The 18416-nt window shown below is 39.4% G+C and overlaps 1 protein-coding gene across 3 annotated transcripts in view; it reads right to left on the bottom strand.

The window, feature by feature from the left end:
• Nucleotides 1-604: 604 nt before the first annotated feature.
• Nucleotides 605-18416, bottom strand: part of LOC126278526 (centrosomal protein of 120 kDa-like) — a 203617-nt gene continuing 185805 nt past the window's right edge. For all 3 annotated transcript variants that reach the window (XM_049978701.1, XM_049978700.1, XM_049978702.1), the window contains 2 exons: nucleotides 5628-5715; nucleotides 605-887 (listed from right to left, as the gene is read on the bottom strand). In XM_049978701.1, coding sequence (XP_049834658.1) covers nucleotides 723-887; nucleotides 5628-5715 — 253 coding nt within the window. In that variant the 3' untranslated portion in view covers nucleotides 605-722. The remainder of the gene's footprint in view (nucleotides 888-5627; nucleotides 5716-18416) is intronic.

Below are 18416 nucleotides of genomic sequence, written 5' to 3'. Positions count from 1 at the left end.
TTTATATGTGTTCTCCTGCTGTCGTTTGGTGAGTAGATTTTTTTACCTATACAATTACATTTCACTTTAATTTAGTGTCTGCATCATGTACTGTTTGTCCCAGATAAGTTGACAATTCGCACAGTGGCTGTTGGCAATGGCAGGAGGGGCTTTTTGACTGCCTAGGGGAAAGGAGCGATGAGAGGAAGGCAGCACTGGCTGCTTGCCATAGCCCTGGCACCATTACCTTTAACAATCTGCAGCTTTCGAGACTAGGGGCAGCTTAATGTTGGCAGAGCTCTGAGATAAATGAGTGTCACATATATGTGTCCACGTGATAAGTCAACCTTAGTTATGAAGAATTTGATGAAAGGGGGGAAAAACATGGAACTAAAAGCACTATCTAAGTGCACTTTTTCATAAATTTAGTAGTGCAACATATATTCAAGATTCACTTTTTACTATAATCTCATAACAAAAGTTTAGATTCAGCCTATAACTTGATGGGGCCCATATTCATTCAAATATGGTACGCTGCCAGTTACACAAAGATAAATAGCTCGCACAGAACAGGCTAGCATGGAGAGCTGCATTAAACCAGTCTTTGGAATGAAAACCACAATGCCACCACTTAAGAGTCATGTATTACATACAGTATTATGACGACATGCCAAGAGATTACTCCTCATCTTTGTTAGAAACAGACTAACAATTTAATTATGTGCGTAGGTGGTTAAGTTATTTTACAACTGTAGATTTCTTATTTCATTTTTTAGTCCCAAAATAACTGGATCATCTTCAGTATAGTTTCCTGTACTGAGAAGTGTGTCCATCTCTTCTATTAGTCTTGAAGCATCACGCTGCACATCTTCGTGACAATTTATAAAGGTTGTAGGTGACTTCTGGTGCTGTGGAGTAAAGATGTACATATTACTTTCAAATTACACATAAGATAAGACATAATGGTTACAAATGGGGATGCAAAACATCTATTTTCTGTCTAGCAATGAAATGCAGCATGTGGTGATTTACTTAGATGCTGTTTGCATATATTCCTTGTATCAGTTATATTAATTTAGTCAATTCAGTTAGTTGTATTTGTATATTCTGTGAGTTTCTTAATTATTTAGTTAGGCTAAGTGATAGGTAAGCTTAGGCAAAGTGTAGCTAAGCTCACAACATCATAAGAAAATGTGCATGTCATAGTGAAAACATAAACCTTCTGAGACACATACAAGAAAATGTCATTAAAAAAGTCAATGTTTTATCAGTATCTACACAACCTACACCAACAGTAATAACATGACAATTTCACAACAAATTTCATTATGTTTATCAATAGAATATGTTTCCATAGTGTAAAACCTTTGCTAATTATGGAACATGGAGAAAAAGATCCCAGGAGCTGTGAAAAAAGATACTTTGAGACTGAGATTAAATATTTACCTCCATTACCTGTCAGCCAGTTCTATAATAAATCAAGCTTAAAGCTTTGTGCAGTAGCTATGCTATACAATGCGAAATTTCTGTTGAAATTCATGTACCGATTCTTGAACTATATGTGAAATTGTTTGAGATGTACAACTGGTACTTTCCAAAGCATCTTGTGAAAGAAAATATCTGTCTCTCACTAATAACACACCAAAACTTTTTTTAATTAAGAAAAGGCCTTAATTTATTTGGGGTAGCTGCTCTATATTGTGCTGGAAATCTTACTGACATCCAGCAATCCATCCATTTACGAATAGATAGTGGATGTTAATGCATTTAGACATTCTGGTTGATAGGCATTTCATTTCATTGTTGAAATTAATTTCCTGACTGCGGATTACTTGACATCAGCTGTTATACAGATCTACTACCCCAATGCCGACATATGAAAATTTGTGCCAGACTGGGACTCAAACCTAGATTTCCCACTTTTTGTGAGTGTTCATCTTAACCAGATCAACTATCCATGCACATTCCCCAGACTGATAGAAACTTTCATATCACACTGCCTACATCCTCATATTGTAGTCTACTAAATTCATCATCTAGGTTAGCACATCTATACCTAATACAGCTGATGTCAAGAAATTCACAGAAAGTGAATTACGAGGGTCGTCCACAAAGTAAGTCCTGTTTCTGTTTCTATCCGTGACAGCACTACGATTGCAGTTCCGAGCATGCGCGACAGTTACTCTGACTCAAGGAGAAGACATGTGCGCCATTTTCAGACCACTGCTGCCAATGTGTGCTTTTTAATGCTTCTTATAATGTCACCCATAATTGAAAATGCCGCCGCATGTGAAAGATGGTTAAACAAAGTCTGTTAATTATTGTTCACTGCTGTATTAAGTAGAATGTTGTGTTGCACAGTTTGCAAACATTGAAATAGCAAAGTTAGAGGAGCAATGCATCTGCATTCAGTTTTGCATGAAACTCAAGAAAACTTTTACAGAGACACACCAGATGATGAACGAAGCCTACAGTGATGAGTGCTGAAGCCCTACTCAGTGTCGGATGGTTCACATGGTTTAAAACTGACCAGACAAAAGTTAAAGATGACCCTCATTCAGGATACCCTTCGACATCTACTGACTATGCTCATGACAGGAACATCAACGAAATTTTGCATGCCAATTGAAGACTGACTGTCTGAGATATTGTAGAAGAATGTAACATTTCAGTTGCAGCATGTCATGAAATCCTGACACAGCATCTTGGAATGCATTATATTGCCGCCAAGTTCGTCATGGCTCATGAACCAAGACCAGAAAGACCTTCGCCTCGCAATCTGTGAAAAGCAAATTATATGTTCTTTAAGAGAATCATAATTGGTGATGAGACATGGGTCTATAGTTATAATGTTGAGGCCAAGGTTCAATCTTCACAATGGGTTGGAAAGGTTCTCCACAACTAAAAATGTTCGTCAGGTCAGGTCAAATGTCAAAGTCATGCTGAGTTTTATTTGGCTTTGAAAGATTAGTTCATCACGAATTCATGCCACAGGGACAACTGTTCATCGATGGTACTATTGGGACATCTTGGGACTCCTGCAAGAATATGTGAAAAGGAAACAGCCTGAAATGTGGTGAGACAATTCATGGTTCTTGCATCACAATATCGAACCCGCACATTCAGCCCTTTTGGTGAGCAACTATTACACAAAAAACGAAATCACTGTGGAGCCTCATCCTCCACACTCACCAGACCTGGCCCCTACAGACTTTTCTTTATTTCCAACATTTGGAACCACATTGAAAAGACGAGGATTTGCAATGATAGAAGAGAGAAAAGAAAATCTGCAGACTCTGCTTCATGTGATTCAGCAAGAGGCATTTCAAGACTACTTCCAGAAGTGAAAATTGCACTGGGAGCAGTGTATCAATTGTGGAGAAGAGTATTTCGAAGGAGACCATGCTCAATAACGAAAAAGTAAGCACAGAAAATTTTTTGAACAAAGTTCCGGAATTTTTTCAACATACTTTGTACAATGCAATTCTCATGATAGCCCCTCAAAACTTAGAGGCATATGGTCATTGTAGGTTATAGCTGCTCACATTATGCTGCCCATAGTGTCTCTGTATGTTCCTGCCTGACACCCTTGGATGTTCCTGCCTGACACCCTTCAGTTAATAATTCTCTACCAACATCAAGCTAGATTCTGCTCTAGCTGTGAAACATAAGTACTCCCTTTGTCACAACAGTTCCAGGACAGTTTTTTTTTTTTTGCGATACTGAAAAGGAACAGGTGTTGTTATGTTACCTGGTATGTTTGCCTCCACAAAATTACCTCGGCTATGGTTCGATGTAAACTCACTTGATGGCAGGGCTATGCTTAGCAACACACTGTTTGGGATTTCAGTACATTAGTTACGTTGACACAATGGATGCTGATTGTGAGCACAGACATAACATCAAGTTCTGTTTTAAGCTCAGGAAAACCCCTAGTAAAATGTAGACAATGAAAAAGTGAGAAAAAACAGGCGAGGTACTTTCAAGAAGTCATGTTTTTGAGCGAAACAAAAGATTTCATGAAGGTAGAGATTTAATGAAATGTGATCCCAGAGCAGGTCAAACATCTACAGCACATACAGATGCAAACACAGAGCATATAAAGCAGTTATCGGAAGAAGACCATCATGTAACTTAAATAGAATTGTGATGTGTGTCTTAAGAATATACGCAAAGACTTACAGAAACAGTAACTTAAGGCAAAACTCCTCCCCTACACATTAAAAGACAACAGGAAGAGGAGAGACAAAGAAATTCTGCACAACTACTGGATAGAGTCAGACAGACATTATCCCACATTTCTGGCAAAGATTATTGCTGGAGATGAAAGCTGGTGCTACCAGCATGACCCTCACTCGAAGCATCAATGTACTGAATGGCAGAGCCACGGATCACAAGCCTCGAAAAATGTCTAATGAAAACCTTTGCGAACAAAGACAATGTTGACTGCATTCTTTGATAACAAAGAATTAGTTCACCATGAGTATGATCCTCCAGGTTATACAGTGAACCAAACTCTTTACATCGAAGTCTTGAAACATTTGCGACACGCAATTCTACATCGCCGTGCTGATTTGTGGCATTCTCAGGACTGGTTCTTACTGCACGAAAATGCAAGAACCCATGCTGCTTTATATGTTACCAAGTATCTGGCCAGACATTCTGATATTACCATCCCACATCTGATGTATTAGCCCAACCCTATTGCCTGACAATTTTCTCATGTTTCTGCAAGTGAAAATGCAACTGAAAAGAAAGCTCCATCAAGATATTGCAGATAGCCAACACACTGTGACAAACGAGCTTACAAACATTACAGTAGAAAATTTCCCTGCTTGCTTCCAATACCTCTAGAAATGTTGGAAAATGTGTACAGATGGCCAAGGGGACTACTTTGATAGGAGCTAGCATCATTACTTGGTAAGTGCTATTTCCTTTTTTTTAAAAAAAAAAAAAAAAAAAATGTCTGCCCTGGAACTTTTCTGACAAAGGAAGTATTTGTCATTCATCTCTTCAGCCATGCATATCAGTTCACCAAAGGAGGCACATTCTGTGGTGAAAAGATTCAAGAGGAAGCCTGGGCAGTGGCACCCTTGTATGTAGCCCTGGATCCTGATAGTCCTATTTTGTGCTGCAATTGACATGTGACCCACAGGTATCTGATTTGCTGGTTCACGTGTGCTCTAGTATACTTTTGTCATCCGGAGCCAGGATGGCAAGCAATTATACATTCCCTTGACCACAGCTCCATCATTGATTATTGACTGACCTCTTGCATCCAGTATGCTGATAAATTCGTAGGACAGATCATTTTACATCTAACTAGCTCATGCTGAAGTTAAATTACCCACACGAACTGAGGTTGTCGACACTTCTCTGGTGTGTCTGCAAAGTTTATTAACCCGGTATAATCTCTAAAATAGATCAGCTTTTCAGCAAGTTGCATATAAATGTCATGGGCACAGTGTTTTAATACTCAGTATTAAGGTTCTAGCACAGTTCACAGAATGATATTTGTTCTTGGAAAATATATCAGATACAGGGAACAGAATGTAATGCAAAAGTTCAACATAGACTCTGTTCCAGCAAAAATGATAGTTGTTTAGTTGCATTAAACTTACAGTTACAACTACTGTTTGAATACTCACAACAGGAATGGAAAGTCGTGGTGCAACTGCAATGAAATCTTGATCCTTTTGCAAATCTTGCATTTCCCGATGTAACAGTTGCTCCAAGCTGAAACAAGTGGAATATTACAAGAAACACATATGATTATGACACCAAAACTTGGTAAAGAACTGATGCATTAAGAGACAAAGTAACCAGTAAACTGAAATAATTGCAAGGTAATGGTGTAATTGCCCCCATTCAAGCTAATCAATGGGCAAGTCCTCTTGTTTTGTTGCCTAAGCCTTCTGATTGCATTTGCGTTTGTGTTGACTTCAAGTGTCCTGTCAACCAACTGACAATAGTTGAGACTTATCTGTTAGCTCACTCTGAGGAACTCAGGGACAGGCTTGGTGCAGGATGTTGCTTCTGTAAGATAGATTTGCAGGATGCCTACTTGCAAATTCCATTGGCTGAAGAATCACAGAAAGTGTTTGTTGTAAATATACACTTAGGACTGTTGAAGTATTTGCATTTGCCCTTTGGCAGTGCTTCCACACAAACCATTTTTCATAGTTACTTGGAACAGCTGACTGCAAAAGTACCATTTTGTTCAAACTACCTTGATGATATTGTCGCCTCAGGTTGTACACCACAGGAGCACATTGCCAATTTGCGTACCGTTTTTCAAGTGTTGTCAGAAGCAGGACTCTTGTGTCATCTTGAAAAGTGTGACTATTTTCATCATGTGATAAATAGTCAGGGCATGCACCCCCTCTAATCCCATTTGCTTGCAATCCGTGACCAGCCTGTCCCTCGCAATGTGTCTGAACTGCAGTCAGTATTAGGCAAAATAATATACTGTAAGGGTCTATGGGTTACACGCAGCTGTATGGTATGGACACGCACTTGCCAGCCAGTCTGTCTGGAATGCTGACAATTTCCTTGGTCAGTAGACGCGTGTCCGGCCGCACTGCGATGGAGAGTACGCGACTGGCCGCAGTCCGCAGTGCGGCCTCGGGTGTGAGTATGTCTCTTTTCTTAGCTCACCATGGAGCCTTTCGATACGACCATAATTAGCCGGTGTTAGGATATCAGACAGAGTGATAATGGGTGCACATAGCGTGCGTGTTTTATAATCTGACTTTGTTAATAAAACAGTTTAGACTTACTTCTCATGTTCGCATATTGCTGTAACTCAAGGACCCACCGCTTACAAATCCTGACAAAAAATTCATGTAATCATTATCTGGGGCAACAACACACACAAACTACCACCTTACAGAAGTGGTGTCAGCATGGGGATAATTATGGAAAAATCTAAAGTCCTGAAGAGGTGCAGTACAACGTGAACTTCGAGCAGCAGCAGCGTGAACATCTTCCGAGTATGCGGGGACATCCAACACTGGAATTCAGGTTGGTCTACTCCAATTTGGCTAGAATACGAAAGGCAGTGATGAATTTTTATTTTAAATTTGAGTGACTGATAGGTGTTAAATTAGACAAAATGTTGCAATCCAGTCAGAGTAATGTTGTCGATCTACAAACTCTTATTAATGAACTGCAAGAAGATATTTGGCAGTTAAAAGCAGAAAGAAGTGAGCGTAACATTCTGAGAGACTTGTCAATTGATAGTTCATGCACTACAACTACAATAAAGAATTTTTCATTATTGCCATCAGTACCAGTGTTTAGGGGAAACCCAAAGATGATGTGAAAGTGTTTTCATAAACTTATAGGTGCTGCCCTGTTAGGATCATGGGCAGATTCCGATAAGCTAGTGGTTGCCAAATTAAGAATTCAGCGAGCCGCACAAGATTTCATTTGCGTGGAGCCTACTTGCATGAAAACAGAAAATTACAATGAGTTTAGAACGACTGTTGTTCAGAGATTTAAACGTAAAAATATGATCAGATTTTACAGAGAGCAGCTTAACAGTTTGTGAATGCGACGAGATGAATCTATCAAGCCGTTTGCCGAGATAATTCGAGACATCAATGCTCAAACATATGAGTTAGTTGAAGATGAAAATGCAAATCGCATTCAGTTGTACGAAGCCAACCAGAGAGTCTTGGACACATTCATTCATGGGTTGCACAGAGAGGAAGTAAGCAAAGCTGTTCAGTTGGCGCAATGTAAAACATTTCAGGAAGAAGTAGAATCAGCTGTTGGTTTCATTGAAGCACTAAGACGACCTAATGAGACGCAGAAACAAGAACACAGAGTTTTCAACAAAACAGTAACAATGCTACATATGCAATAAGCTGGGTCACAAGTGTAAGGATTGTAAAGAGAATCGAATATCCTATCATTGTGGGATGCAGGGTCATGTTTCAAGAGATTGTCACAACAACAAGAAAGGTAATGCGAACAACAGACAATCTGCCAGATCTTTAAACGAGTATGGGGATGTATGGGCCACCACTCCATCTGCCCCTTGCCAGAGACAGTGATTCCTGTTAGTTCCAGCGAAAATCAGACCGAACATGACTTTCTGATAGGTGCTGTATATTATGGGAGAAACATCAAACTAGTTATTGACACAGGAGCACAGACCTCATTAATGTGGTGTTGCATAGATAAACAGGATAAACTGAAACTACTGTTAATAAAAGTGCGAAGGTTAGACGGAGGAAGGCTAAATAACTATGGAGAAGTTGACGTAGAATTAATTCTTGGCTAAGGCCAAGATGAAGGTGAAAATAAAGATAAATACACAGCAAGGGTGCAAGTAATTTCAAATAACGAAACGCGTTATGATGGTGTACTTGGATTTGATTTCTTGTTCGCTAACGAGGCGTACTATGGATTGGAGCGTGGAAAGTCAGATCCCTTAATCGGGCAGGGAGGTTAGAAAATTTAAAAAGGGAAATGGATAGGCTAAAGTTAGATATAGTGGGAATTAGTGAAGTTCGGTGGCAGAAGGAACAAGACTTCTGGTCAGGTGAATACAGGGTTATAAATACAAAATCAAATAGGGGTAATGCAGGAGTAGGTTTAATAATGAATAGGAAAATAGGAATGCGGGTAAGCTACTACAAACAGCATAGTGAACGCATTATTGTGGCCAAGATAGATACGAAGCCCACACCTACTACAGTAGTACAAGTTTATATGCCAACTAGCTGTGCAGATGATGAAGAAATTGATGAAATGTATGATCAAATAAAAGAAATTATTCAGATAGTGAAGGGAGACGAAAATTTAATAGTCATGGGTGACTGGAATTCAGTAGTAGGAAAAGGGAGACAAGGAAATGTAGTAGGTAAATATGGATTGGGACTAAGAAATGAAAGAGGAAGCCGCCTTGGCTTGGTTCAAGAATCATAAACGTACGTTGTATACATGGAAGAAGCCTGGAGATACTGACAGGTTTCAGATAGATTACATAATGGTAAGACAGAGATTTAGGAACAAGGTTTTAAATTGTAAGACATTTAAAGGGGCAGATGTGGACTCTGATCACAATCTATTGGTTATGAACTGTAGATTAAAACTGAAGAAACTGCAAAATGGTGGGAATTTAAGGAGATGAGACCTGGATAAACTGAAAGAACCAGAGGTTGTACGGAGTTTCAGGGAGAGCATAAGGGAACAATTGACAGGAATGGGGGAGACAATACAGTAGAAGAAGAATGGATAGCTTTAAGAGATGAAGTAGTGAAGGCAGCACAGGACCTAGTAGGTAAAAAGACGAGGGTGAAAGGAGAAAATATAAAAATACAGTAAATGAAGCAGGCAAAAAGCAATACAAACGTCTCAAAAACAAGATTGACAGGAAGTGCAAAATGGCTAAGAAGGGATGACTAGAGGACAAATGTAAGGATGTAGAGGATTATCTCACTAGGGGTAAGATAGATACTGCCTACAGGAAAATTAAAGAGACCTATGGAGAACGGAGAACCACTTGTATGAATATCAAGAGCTCAGATGGAAACCCAGTTCTAAGCAAAGCAGGGAAAGCAGAAAGGTGGAGGGAGTATATAGAGGGCCTATAAAAGGGCAATGTACTTGAGAACAATATTATGGAAGTGGAAGAGGATGTAGATGAAGATGAAATTGGAGACACGATACTGCGTGAAGAGTTTGACACAGCACTGAAAGACCTGAGTAGAAACAAGTCCCCGGTAGTAGACAACATTCCATTAGAACTACTGACGACTTTGGGAGAGCCAGTCCTGACAAAATTCTACCATCTGGTGAGCAAGATGTATGAGACAGGAAAAGACTTCAGGAAGAATATAATAATTCCGATCCCAAAGAAAGCAGGTGCTGACAGATGTGAAAATTACCTAACAGTCAGTTTAATCAGTCACGGATGCAAAATACTAACGCGTATTCTCTACAGATGAATGGAAAAACTGGTAGAAGCTCAACTCGGGGAAGATCAGTTCGGATTCCGTATAAATGTTGGAATAAGTGAGGCAATACTTCCCCTATGACTTACCTTAGAAGCTAGATTAAGGAAGGGCAAACCTACGTTTCTAGGATTTGTAGACTTAGAGAAAGCTTTTGACAATGTTGACTGGAATACTCTCTTTCAAATTCTGAAGGTGGCAGGGGTAAAATACAGGGAGCGTAAGGCTATTTACAATTTGTACAAAAACCAGATGGCAGTTATAAGAGTCGAGGGGCATGAAAGGGAAGCAGTGGTTGAGAAGGGAGTGAGACAGGGTTGTAGCCTCTCCCCGATGTTATTCAATCTGTATATTGAGCAAGCAATGAAGGAAACAAAAGAAAAATTCAGAGTAGGTATTAAAATCCATGGAGAAGAAATAAAAACTTTGAGGTTTGCCAATGACATTGTAATTTTGTCAGAGACAGCAAAGGACTTGGAAGAGCAGTTGAACGGAATGGACAGTGTCATGAAAGGAGGGTATAAGATGAACATCAACAAAAGCAAAATGACGATAATGGAATGTAGTCGAATTAAGTCGGGTGATGCTGAGGGAATTAGATTAGGAAATGACACACTTAATGTAGTAAAGGAGTTTTGCTATTTGGGGAGCAAAATAACTGATGATGTTCGAATTAGAGAGGACATCAAATGTAGACTGGCAATGGCAAGGAAAGCGTTTCTGACGAAGAGAAATTTGTTAAGATCGAGTATTGATTTAAGTGTCAGGAAGTCGTTTCTGAAAGTATTTGTAAGGAGCGTAGCCATGTATGGAAGTGAAATGTGGACGATAAATAGTTTGGATAACAAGAGAATAGAAGTTTTTGAAATGTGGTGCTACAGAAGAATGCTGAAGATTAGATGGGTAGATCACATAACTAATGAGGAGGTGTTGAAGAGGATTGGGGAGAAGAGAAGTTTGTGGCACAACTTAACTAGAAGAAGTGATCAGGTGGTAGGACATGTTCTGAGGCATCAAGGCATCACCAATTTAGTACTGGAGGGCAGTGTGGAGGGTAAAAATCGTAGAGGGAGACCAAGAGATGAATACACTACACAGATTCAGAAGGTACTGGGAGATGAAGAAGCTTGCACAGGATAGAGTAGCATGGAGAGCTGCATCAAACCAGTCTCAGGACTGAAGACCACAACAACAACAACAACAACGAGGCAGAGACATTTGTCGCAGAACGAAGGATCAGACTAGGCTGTAGCAACTACAACCTAGGAAATCGTTCTTCAGATCATACTCAAAGGAGCAGCAATACTGACGTCATGGAAATTGACCACCCAAATGATGGATCAGTTCAAACCACCTGAGTCAATGTTGAAATTGATCAGCCTCAGCAAATTCCCAAGGGAGCAGGAAAGACAATCTACGTTGAAGTTAAGTCACCTCGATGCAAGGAAGGAACTTTGTTATTAATTGAGATATCCCAGAAAAGTGAGTTATTGGATGCAATGCATTGTTATGTTGCTAGACGTGTAGATGTCACTACAATGGTGAGACAGAATGTCGCAAAAGTCCTGGTTACAATAACAAATAACAGCAATGAGGAAGTTGTCAATCACACAGAAACCTTACCAAATACCATTCAGTCAAAGATTTAGTAGAAGACATGGTTAAAGAACAATTAGAAGCCGGAATTATGAAACCAAGAGATCCTTCAGACCCACCATGTCGTTCGCCTCTTGTAATTGTAAAGAAGAAATCAATTTCTGGAGAACCACAGTTCTGTTTTTGTGTTGATTACCGATCTTTGAATGCTGTGACCACACCCGAAATTTACCCCTCACCAAATTTAGTGGAAACCTTGGATTATTTGGGCAGATGTCGAATTTTTTCAGTATGTGATTTAACAAGTGGTTATCACCAGTTAACAGTGCATCCAGATGCATCAAGCAAAAACTTCATTTGTATCCGCAACAGGAGTATACAAGTATCTACATTTCAACGCCTTCAATTTTACGAGGGCTCATCCCAACACAAGCACTTGTTTACCTTGATGATGTAATAATTTTTGGTGAAAATATGAAGCAGCATGCTGAGAGACTACAAGCTGTTTTTGAGCATATAAGGAGCACAAACCTGTCTTTATCAATAAATGAATGTCATTTTGCACAAAGTAAGAATTTTCCTGAGCCACAGAATTTGAAAGAACGACAATCATTCTTGGGATTGTCAAAATTCTACAGACGATTTATAGCTGGTTATGCGAATATAGCACGTCCAATGACACAGCTACTGAAGAAAGGAGCCACATTTAATTGGTCAACAGAATCCAAAAAGGTAATGGAAGAACTTAAAAACTACTCTAACCACAGCCCCAGTGTTAGGCTATCTTGACCAATCTGGTAAACAACATGTGAGTGCTGATGCAATGAGTCGAAAAGTCAATGTTTGTGTTACAGTAAGTCGAGAAGAAGAGTTAAAGGCAGCTCAAGAAGAAGACCCACAATGCAAATTATGGAAAAATGATCAATGTTTTGTCGAAATAGTTGGATTATTGTGCAAAATCACTAGTATAGGAAACAGCCTAGTTATTACAGAAAGCATGAAAGAGCAAATCATGGGAGAGCAACATGATTCTTTATTATCAGGACATTGCAGTAAAAAAGCAACAAATATTCAAACAGCTCAAATGTTTTGGTGACCGAGCTGACGTTTTTGAGTTTGTTTTGCAATGTGATTCCTGTAACAGATGGAATAATGTAGAAAAAATAGAGCACCATTGCAAGAACTGCCAGAAGAAAGTGAACCATTTGAACGAGTAGGACTAGATGTCGTAGGACAGTTGCCTAAGACTAAAGATGGGAACAAATACATATTGACAATGTTAGATCATTTCTCTAGATACCTTCTCGTGATACCAATACCTGATCAGAGCACTGAGACTACAGCTAAAGATTTTGTAAAAGAATGGATTCTTAAGTCTGGATCACCATTAAGTATAATTAGTGATCAAGGAACAATTTTTAAGAGTGAATTGCTTAAACAGACTTGTAAGCTCATGTAAATAACCCAGTTAAGGATTACACCAGCTCACCCTGAAGGAAATGGAAGAGTTGAGCGAGTCTACAGAACAATTATTAAAATGATTAGCCATTATGTGAGCAGCAAACATGACAATTGGGATGTTTGTTTACCGTACTTGGTAAGTTGTTACAATGCCAAAATGCACATCTCCACAGGCCTCAGTCCATATGAGATTGTCTACGGAAGAAGAATACATTCACCCTTGGACTTTGCATGATCAACTGCTGGAATCAGCAATAGACACGTAAGGGATCTAGCACGCAAGCTAAAGGAAGCACGGAGGGGAGTGAACAGTGGAATCATCAGTCCTTTCTTCAACAATCAAGACAACATGACCACCAAGCAGCAGTGCCACAGTATTGAGTTGGAGAGCTTGTGTATCTGAGCAACGTGATGTTAAAAAAGAGTCAAGTCAAAAAGTCTAAGAAGTTTTGAAAAGAACCATATCCAATCTTGGAGGTGTTATCGCCAGTCACTCTTAAGCTCCAACTGCCCTTTAGTTTGATTGTCATTCTTGTCAATCGTCTAAAGCCATTTCTGGGTAGATTTCCTGTAGTATCACAAGACGACAAGGACTGACAGAGAGGCATACCAGCTGTTCTCAAACTCAGGAAGCGAGAATCGCAAGGTCGCAGTCCAGACTTCGAGGCTGAGGGAGGAGCGACCGAGAAGCAGACCAACTGTTCTCAAACCCAGGAAGCGAGAATCGCAAGGTCGCAGTCCAGATTTCGAGGCCGAGGCATCGCCACGTTCCAAGCAATCCTGTTCCAGACACCCATACAATCTGCATAAACATCTGTAGTGTGTGAGAGTGCAATGCGTGTGTTTATTTCAGCCATGTGCTTATGTGAATGTGTTGTGAAAATTTAGTATGGAAGCTATTGCATGAGTGCACAAATGAAACTAAATCTTTTATTCCACAGGTTACCACAAGAAACTCATTTATTTTATGTTCATTATTAACTCTAGTATATAGAACTAATTAACCATGTTCATTTTTATTCTATTGCTTGCTTTGATAGCTCATTCTACTAATGCTGTAGTAATAGTACCACAGAATACAGATGTTTTGTTTGAACCATGATCAGACATGGTAGTTTCAACAACTAATACAAAACTTGTCCTCAAGTACAATCTGAGTGAACTCCAGCAACAGTTCCATTCTGTAAAGAAGCAAATTAACCTAATTTGTTCTGTTAAGGGTAATGATAAAATTTTGGAAATGGGTACATCTTGGAACAATAACTGGATCACAGCCAAAATGCATAGAGTCTACATTTGCTAATTATGAACAAGAGATTTACTGTTTTTTAAAGCTTTTCCCATACAAAACTTTAATTATGCATAAACATGCCTGGTTTGATTTTGGAGGGAGTATCCTTCGTACTGTATTTGGTACTTTAACTAGTCAAGATCTACTGGAAGTTAAAGGCAAAATATTAGCTCCTGAACAACAATCCAGTACAGATTCAACTAACCTCTCTAATTAAATTATTGTATTAAAGAATATGAAAAGAACCATTACTAACCACACAGTTTTCACTGAACAGATTGTAAAGCAATTTATCTCACATTTCCACGTACTTTGTAATGAAACGAATGCAAATATCTAAGAACTATTCTAGGGATTAAATGCTATGAGTACACACTTAGATTTAAACACTCTTTTGTTAAGGATTACTGATAGTTTACCAAATGCTAGAATTGATGCCCTTAACTTAAGAACGGTCTTAAAAAGTAGTTCAAATGATTGTTTGAGCAGTGTACTACTACATCCAGAACAACTTTTACAGGTCCTAGAATCAATTGAACGAAAGCTAGATGCAACATATACTGTGATTTATCCCGTTAACTCTTACAATTTATAGGCTTACTATAAGTTAACCACCACACACTCCTTAATGATTGAAGATGAATTTACTGTCATTGTTTCTATTCCTATTGCTAGATCAAAGCACAATTTTGAAATGTATAAGATTTATCCTCCCCCCATGAACCATGGACCTTGCCGTTGGTGGGGAGGCTTGCGTGCTTCAGCAATACAGATAGCCATACCGTAGGTTCCACCACAACGGACGGGTATCTATTGAGAGGCCAGACAAACGTGTGGTTCCTGAAGAGGGGCAGCAGCCTTTTCAGTAGTTGCAGGGCCAACAGTCTGGATGATTGACTGATCTGGCCTTGTAACAATAACCAAAACGGCCTTGCTGTGCTGGTACTGCCAACGGCTGAAAGCAAGGGGAAACTACAGCCGTAATTTTTCCTGAGGGCATGCAGCTTTACTGTATGGTTAAATGATGATGGCGTCCTCTTGGGTAAAATATTCCGGAGGTAAAATAGTCCCCCCATTCGGATCTCTGGGCGGGGACTACTCAAGAGGATGTTGTTATCAGGAGAAAGAAAACTGGCGTTCTACGGATAGGAGCGTGGAATGTCAGATCCCTTAATCGGGCAGGTAGGTTAGAAAATTTAAAAATGGAAATGGATAGGTTAAAGTTAGATATAGTGGGAATTAGTGAAGTTCGGTGGCAGGAAGAACAAGACTTCTGGTCAGGCGACTACAGGGTTATAAACACAAAATCAAATAGGGGTAATGCAGGAGTAGATTTAATAATGAATAGGAAAATAGGAATGTGGGTAAGCTACTACAAACAGCATAGTGAACGCATTATTGTGGCCAAGATAGATACGAAGCCCACACCTACTACAGTAGTACAAGTTTATATGCCAACTAGCTCTGCAGATGATGAAGAAATTGATGAAATGTAGATCAAATGAAAGAAATTATTCAGATAGTGAAGGGAGACGAAAATTTAATAGTTATGGGTGACTGGAATTCGGTAGTAGGAAAAGGGACAGAAGGAAACACAGTAGCTGAACATGGACTGGGGCAAAGAAATGAAAGAGGAAGCCGCCTGGTAGAATTTTGCACAGAGCACAACTTAATCATAGCTAACACTTGGTTTAAGAATCATGAAAGAAGGTTGTATACGTGGAAGAACCCTGGAGATACTAAAAGGTATCAGATAGATTATATAATGGTAAGACAGAGATTTAGGAACCAGGTTTTAAGTTGTAAGACATTTCCAGGGGCAGATGTGGACTCTGACCACAATCTATTGGTTATGACCTGTAGATTAAAACTGAAGAAACTGCAAAAAGGTGGGAATTTAAGTATATGGGACATGGATAAACTAAAAGAACCAGAGGACGTACAGAGTTTCGGGGAGAGCATATGGGAGCAATTGACAGGAATGGAGGAAAGTAATACTGTAGAAGAAGAATGGGTAGCTTTGAGGGATGAAGTAGTGAAGGCAGCAGAGGATCAAGTAGGTAAAAAGACAAGCAGGCAAAAAGGAATACAAACGTCTCAAAAATCAGATCGACAGGAAGTGCAAAATGGCTAAGCAGGGATGGCTAGAGGACAAATGTAAGGATGTAGAGGCTTAACTCACTAGGGGTAAGGTAGATACTGCCTACAGGAAAAATTAAAGAGACCTTTGGAGAAAAGAGCACAACTTGTATGAATATCAAGAGCTCAGATGGAAACCCAGTTCTAAGCAAAGAAGGGAAAGCAGAGAGGTGGAAGGAGTATATAGAGGATCAATACAAGGGCGATGTACTTGTGGACAATATTCTGGAAATGGAAGAGAATGTAGATTAAGATGAAATGGGAGATACAATACTGCGTGAAGAGTTTGATAGAGCAGTGAAAGACCTGAGTCGAAACAAGGCCCCAGGAGTAGACAACATTCCATTAGAACTACTGACGACCTTGGGAGAGCCAGTCCTGACAAAACTCTACCATCTGGTGAGAAAGATGTATGGGACAGGCGAAATACCCTCAGACTTCAAGAAGAATGTAATAATTCCAATCCCAAAGAAAGCAGGTGTTGACAGATGTGAAAATTACTGAACAATCAGTTTAATAAGCCACAGCTGAAAAATACTAACGCAAATTCTTTACAGACGAATGGAAAAACTAGTAAAAGCCAATCTTGGGGAAGATCAGTTTGGATTCCGTAGAAATATTGGAACATGTGAGGCAATACTGACCTTAAGACTTATGTTAGAAGGAAGATTAAGGAAAGGCAAACCTACGTTTCTAGCATTTGTAGACTTGGAGAAAGCTTTTGACAATGTTGACTGGAATACTCTCTTTCAAATTCTGAAGGTGGCAGGTGTAAAATAAAGGGAGCGAAAGGCTATTTACAATTTGTACTGAAACCAGATGGCAGTCATAAAGGTCGAAGGCATGGAAGGGAAGCAGTGGTTGGGAAAGGAGTTAGACAGGGTTGTAGCCTCTCCTTGATGTTATTCAATCTGTATATTGAGCAAGAAGTAAAGGGAACAAAAGAAAAATTCGGAGTAGGTATTAAAATCCATGGAGAAGAAATAAAAACTTTGAGGTTTGCCGATGACATTGAAATTTTGTCAGAAACAGCAAAGGACTTGGAAGAGCAGTTGAACGGAATGAACAGTGTCTGAAAGTAGAGTATAAGATGAACATCAATAAAAGCAAACTGAGGATAATGGAATGTAGTCGAAATAAGTCGGGTGATGCTCAGCGAATTAGATTAGGAAATGAGACACTTAACGTAGTAAAGGAGTTTTGCTGTTTGGGGAGCAAAATAACTAATGATGTTCGAAGTAGAGAGGATATAAAATGCAGAATGGCAATGGCAAGGAAAGCGTTTCTGACGAAGAGAAATTTGTTAACATCGAGTCTAGATTTAAGTGTCAGGAAGTTGTTTCTGAAAGTATTTGTATGGAATGTAGCTATGTATGGAAGTGAAACATGGACAATACATAGTTTGGACAAGAAGAGAATAGAAGCTTTCGAAATGTGGTGCTACAGAAGAATGCTGAAGATTAGATGGGTAGATCACATAACTAATGAGGAGGTATTGAACAGAATTGGGTAGAAGAGGAGTTTGTGGCACAACTTGTCAAGAAGAAGGGACCGGTTGGTAGGACATGTTCTGAGGCATCAAGGCATCACAAATTTAGCATTGGAGAGCAATGTGGAGGGTAAAAATCATAGAGGGAGATCAAGATATGAATACACTAAGCAGATTCAGAAGGACGTAGGTTCCAGTAAGTACTTGGAGACGAAGAAGCTTGCACAGGATAGAGTATCATGGAGAGCTGTCTCAGGACTGAACACCACAACAACAACAACAAGTTCTATTTAGTGACAGGACACAAGCTTTTGCAGTCTTTGTTTCATCTGCCAAAGATGGTTCCTACATGTGCTGTTCAAGAATTGCAATGTTGTGCTTTGTTGTATCAGTATGAAATTGTGTACATACCTACAGCAAAGCATGACAATGTAGATGCACTACCTTGGCCCAGGCTCTGATTTTGATGAATCTGCTGCACCTTGTTGCCACATCG

This window comes from Schistocerca gregaria, chromosome 6 (genome assembly GCF_023897955.1).
Source record: "Schistocerca gregaria isolate iqSchGreg1 chromosome 6, iqSchGreg1.2, whole genome shotgun sequence".
Taxonomy (NCBI): domain Eukaryota; kingdom Metazoa; phylum Arthropoda; class Insecta; order Orthoptera; family Acrididae; genus Schistocerca; species Schistocerca gregaria.
Note: the sequence above shows the minus strand (reverse complement) of the source record. Positions and strands in the feature narration are given on the sequence as shown.